This window comes from Coffea arabica, chromosome 3c (assembly GCF_036785885.1).
Source record: "Coffea arabica cultivar ET-39 chromosome 3c, Coffea Arabica ET-39 HiFi, whole genome shotgun sequence".
Lineage (NCBI taxonomy): Eukaryota > Viridiplantae > Streptophyta > Magnoliopsida > Gentianales > Rubiaceae > Coffea > Coffea arabica.
The window spans coordinates 30,981,634-30,987,507 of record NC_092314.1 but is presented as its reverse complement, the minus strand read 5'-3'; the positions used below and the strand labels follow the sequence as shown (position 1 = coordinate 30,987,507).

The window sequence follows — 5,874 nt, the reverse complement described above, 5'->3', positions numbered from 1 at the left end:
GCAAAAATATTCTCAAAGTTTGATATGAAATCAGGATATTGGCAAATAATAATAGACCCAAAAGATAGATACAAAACAGCATTTACAACACCTTTTGGACATTATGAATGGAAAGTTATGCCATTTGGATTAAAAAATGCACCATCAGAATTTCAAAATATAATGAATGATATTTTCAATCCTTACAGTTCATTTAGTATAGTCTATATAGATGATGTATTAATATTTTCAGAATCAATAGAACAGCATTTTAAACATTTAAGTATATTTTTAAAAATAATTAAGAAAAATGGATTAGTGGTTTCTGCTCCAAAAATGAAATTATTTCAAACTAAAGTAAGATTTTTAGGACATAATATATATCAAGGAACAATAAAACCAATCAATAGAGCTTTAGAATTTGCTATTAAATTTCCAGATGAAATAAAAGATAAAAATCAATTACAAAGATTTCTAGGATGTTTAAATTACATAGCAGATTTCTTTCCTAAATTAGGACAAGAATGTTCTATATTATTTAATAGATTAAAGAAAAACCCAAAACCCTGGACAGATGAACATACACAAAAAAAATAAAATATTTAAAAGAAAAAATAGAGTCATTACCATGTCTATGTTTACCTCATCCTAAAGCATTCATGATAGTAGAAACAGATGCATCAGAATTAGGATATGGTGGAATATTAAAACAAAGAATAGATAATTCAAAAGAAGAATTAGTTAGGTTTCATTCTGGAACATGGTCGGACCCTCAAAAGAATTATTCAACTATTAAAAAAGAAATTTTATCCATAGTTTTGTGTATATCAAAATTTCAAGATGACTTATATAATAAAAAATTTTTAATAAGAATAGATTGTAAATCTGCAAAAGAAATTTTACAAAAAGATGTTCAAAATATAGTGTCAAAACAAATATTTGCTAGATGGCAAGCTATTTTATCTGTATTTGATTTTGAGATTGAATTTATCAAAGGAGAAAATAATTCTTTACCAGATTTTCTAACCAGAGAATTCCTACAAGGGCATGGATTCAGCAATGATGGCTCAAAGAAATGCTCGTGAATATATGAATTATTTGAGAACTCAACGAGATTCTCCCAGCCTTCAAAATAAAGAAAAATCGATCGAATCCAGAGGATATGTCTATTCCATTCAAACTCCGAATGGGAGACAATTCATTCCAGCCTACCAAATTCCTAAATATGATGAAATTTATGTTAACAAAAGTCCTTATGCCACCATTACTCCAAAAGAAAGAGCCTTTCTTATACAAAGACAAATTCAGCGAAACACCATTCGACTTCTTACCCATAAGAGATTAAGCAGAAGTGGAGATTTTCTTCACAACGAATTTATTCAACATTATCAAGAACAGAACAAAGAATTATCTAACCTACTCAAGGATGTTATTTATTAATTTTGCAGGAATATGGATTCAAAAGCAGGAAGTTCCAGGCCAAAGACTCCTCAAGATTATGAGATGAGTCTAACTCCTGTTACTCAAAATAGATTTCAACTATTATCAGATTTTCCAGCATTGACTTATAGTCAAGCTGCTACTCCAATTGTTTCTCAAATAAGACCAATTCAACAAATAGCCAAAACCTCAGAAAAATCTCCAGGAAATACTTATTTTACAAAACCATTTACTCAACATATTACTTTAACCAGATTTCAAGAGATACCTGTATACTCTACTCTCCAGCAAATTACTCAAAGGATCTTTCCTCCAAAATGCCATTGGCAACCAGATGATCCTTCAAAAAATCTAGACTATTATGAATTAATCCTTACAGATACTCAATCTGTAGAAATTTACCCTATTCCAGATAAAAAGAATCCAAATATTATCAGCCATTCCAAGTGTATTATAAAGAAAGTTTGTTCTCCTAATGAATGGACTTCTCTTTATTCCAAAAAATCCTTTTCAGTAATTTTGATAAATTAATAAGTGTCCTTGACACTTATAGAAATTAATGTCCTAACCTTGATAATGGGATATCTGAGAGATAGTGTTTTGGAATCTTGAATGTCATAATAGAGGTGATATTCAATGCTAAAGAGTAATTCCTATTTTCGGTGGTATTTCCCACTTAGTAATATCCCCCTTGTTTGGGTAATAGAGTTGTAATAAGCTTACTAATGTTTGGGAAATACTAATGGGTACCATTCAATAATTCCATCTTTGTAATGGGTAATAAGGTGGGTAACAATTCCAATCCCACTTAGTAATATCAATCTTTGGTTCAAGTTTAGAAATTGCCACCCCATAATTTTAGTGATATCTAACCTACCTCTTTTGTATTATAGCTATGTCGGTAATATCATCATATCTGACATGGTAAGGATATCAGCTTTACAATAAAATTTTACTTACTCACTGGGTACAAGTGATCTTAGAATGGTACTTTAGAATGTACCACTTTATTTAAAGGTTTATAATTTATTACTAATCTTGGAACTCCTCTTTCTTTTTCAGCTTGATTCATTACATAAAATGCAGTACAACTCCAAGGTGATTTTGAAGGAGTTATTAGTCCTTTATCTATTAATATTTTTATTTCCTTTTTACAAAATTCTAGTAACTCAGAATTCATTTGTATTGGTCTAGCTTTTGTTGGAATATTCTTTTCTTCAAAGTTTTTTTCATATGTTGTTTTCTATCCCAAAAAGCATTAGGAATATCTGCACAAATTTCTTTTTGAAATAATTCTTCTAGTTCTGATATTCTTTTTTGTATTTTAATATCATTTAATTGTTCTTCAATTTTTAAATAAGATTTTTCTTCTTTTATGTAACTTATTTGTTGTTGTACCTTAGTAATGGTATTTATTGTTTTATATATTGAAGATGTTTGTAATGTTTGTAATTCTTTCTGTCTTATTGGAGTTAAGAATTTAAAGGTAATAATTTTTCCCATTATGTTTACTGAAATTCCTTCATGGCTTACTATAAATGGATATATTTGAATTAAAAAGGGTGTTCCTAGTATAACATCATGATTTATATTATTTACAATTATGAAATTATGTCTAATACAATATTCATTATTGCATATTGATCCCTTTTTTTTTTTCCTGCAACGTTAGATATTTGTATTGATTGGCAAAAAACTTATATAAGCAAAGGCTCAAGGAATTCTATACAAGAGTGTTAGACACACTGAGGATTAATCCATTCCTCATCTTGAAATATGCCTAAAGCATAATCACTAATCGCTTCACATCTAGAGTCTAAGCTCCTATCTAAACAAAAGGAGCATTTCTGAAATAAGGACCTGAGATCGTTAATATCATCTATCAAAGTAGCCATTTTGATGTCCTTTGCCTTCCTTTCCTTTATCATCTTCAGTAGCTGGGGGCTGGTGATGTGGACAACAATTTCCTTCCATTGCTGGTGTCTAGCCTTTATGATGGCCATTTTCACAGCTTCTGCAGTAGACTGCAACTGATTCACTGTTTTTCTGTCAAAAAGTGCCCATGCAGCCACCCAATGATTGTTGAAGGTAGATGCAAAAATCCCCATGCCAACTCGGTTGGATTGGTCTTGCTCCTTAGTTGATATTCTGATCTGAATTTCATTCCATCCTGCCTCCTCCTGATCAACTTCCTCATCTGCTCTTACCGCATCTTCAGAGACTATTTCCTGCTTGCTCTGGACATCTTTTTGTTCTTGCCATTCCTGTAGAGCCTTTTGGATTATTTTCCAAGGGTGCCTGTGTTTGGCATTGAATTGCCATTCATTTCTCCTTTTCCAGAGTTGCCAGAGGATGTTCACAGTGAGCTCTATATGCTCCTTTCCTTCTGTCCTGCATGTAGCTTCCAGAAGAGCAGTCCACCAAGCTTGAAAATTCCCTGTCTGTTCCCTTAACCCATCCCATTGTAATGGAGCCATTTTCCACACCTCTTGTGCTTTGCTGCATTGGAAAAACATGTGTTCAATTGACTCTTCTTGTTCACCACAGCCACCACAAATTGGATCACCTTTGTGTGTTCTTTTAAAAACCAGGCTGTTGACTGGTAATAAACCATGTAGGCACTTCCAAAGGAAATGTTTGATCTTGCTCTTAACGTTCAGCCTCCACATCCACTTCCACTGCTTTTCATAAGAACTTGCTATACTAGTTTCCGCCTCCTTCTCTCTTCTTTCTTTGTATTGAACAGTTCCTCTGCACAATGCCTTGTAACCTGAGTTGACAGTGTAGATGCCATTGCCGCTATGTATCCAGTAATTGCTATCATCCTTTCCTGATATACTAATAGGAATCTCCAGAATTTCCTCTGCCTCCTTCCTGTTAAAGGTCCTAAATACAAGTGGTATCCTCCATCGAAAGCCACAGATCAACTCCTCTACTCTTTTGATTTTGCAATTCAGAGGCCTCACAGAGGTGACTTTGCCATCCCTATTTCCCGGAATCCAGTTGTCCCTCCAAATGTTGGTTGCCTTGCCATTGCCTATCTTTTTCCTAGTTCCATTCTGCACCAAATCTCTAGCATTCATCAGGCTTTGCCAAATCCACGATGCACATTTAGGAACTTTTCACCTAAAAATTGAGTCCGTATGGTAGTACTTTGCTCTCAAGACCTTGCTAACCAATAGGTTTGGTTTAGAAATCAGTCTCCATACCTGTTTAGCTAGCAAGGCTTTGTTAAAGTTCTGCAGGTCCTTGAATCCCAATCCTCCCACTTTTTTCTCCTTAGACAATCTCCCCCATGAGCACCAATGCATCTTATTTTTCCCTTCAGTTTCACCCCACCAGTAGTTAGCAAACATGGAAGACACCTCTTTGCAGAGTTTGTTTGGCAGCTTAAAGCAGGACATTGTATAGACTGGCATTGCCATAGACACTGCCTTCAGTAATACCTCCTTCCCACCTTGGCTGAGCAGCTTGTTCTTCCAGCTTGCCATTCTCCTGCTAATACTGTCCTTGATGTAGCCAAACACTTGCTGTTTAGATCTTGTTATCACCATAGGTAGTCCCAGATATCTCCCTTGTGTAGCAACCTGAATTGTGCCTAAACTTTGCCTCACTTCCCTTCTCCTCTGATAATCCACATTACTACTGAAGAACACGGAGGATTTTTCCAGATTGATGGATTGACCAGACCCCTTCTCATACCTCCTCAGGATTTGAATAAGTTCACTGGCTTCCTCTCTTTCAGCTTTACAGAAGATTAAAGAATCGTCTGCAAAGAATAAATGAGTCATACTTGGACCATACCTGCTTATCTTCATCCCAGAGATTCTTTTATTTCCTTCAGCCTGCTTCAATAAATTGGAAAAGCCTTCTGAACATAAAAGGAAAAGATAAGGTGATAGCGGATCGCCTTGTCTAATTCCTCTTTCTGGAATTACAAACTCTTTAGGCTCTCCATTAATATTAAAGGAGTAAGTGACTGAGGTAAGGCAGCTCCAGATCCATTGCCTCCAGACCGTACCGAAGCCCATCTTAGCCATCATGGAATCAAGGAATTTCCACTCCACTCTGTCGTAGGCTTTGGACATGTCAAGTTTCACAGCCATAAAACCATTCTGACCTTGTTGTTTGTTTTTCATGTAATGCAAATATTCATGAGACAAGATGACATTGTCAAGGATTTGCCTACCTGGGATAAAAGCTGCTTGATTTTTGCTAATGCAATAGCTTAACACATCCTTGAGTCTATTGGCCAATATTTTTGAAATCACTTTATAAAGTACATTACAGAGGCTAATTGGCCTATAGCTCTTCAGATTAGTAGGATTCTGTGTTTTGGGAATGAGAGAAATGACCGTATGATTCCAGGATTTGGGCATATGGCTTGAATGGAAAAAAGACCTAATGGCAGCAATTAAATCTGATTTAACTACATGCCAAAATTTTTGAAAGAAC

At 34.7% G+C, this 5,874-nt stretch overlaps 1 protein-coding gene across 1 annotated transcript; it reads right to left on the bottom strand.

Moving 5' to 3' along the window:
- Nucleotides 1-3,155: 3,155 nt before the first annotated feature.
- Nucleotides 3,156-4,502, bottom strand: LOC113741004 (uncharacterized). The gene has a single exon (XM_027268503.2). It carries the CDS (start codon nucleotides 4,500-4,502, stop codon nucleotides 3,156-3,158), a length of 1,347 nt encoding a protein of 448 aa, XP_027124304.1.
- Between the last annotated feature and the right edge of the window lie 1,372 nt (nucleotides 4,503-5,874).

Coding starts and splice junctions, on each gene's coding strand:
- LOC113741004 (XM_027268503.2), bottom strand. CDS start 4,502: ATGAATGCTAGAGATTTGGTGCAGAATGGAACTAGGAAAAAGATAGGC.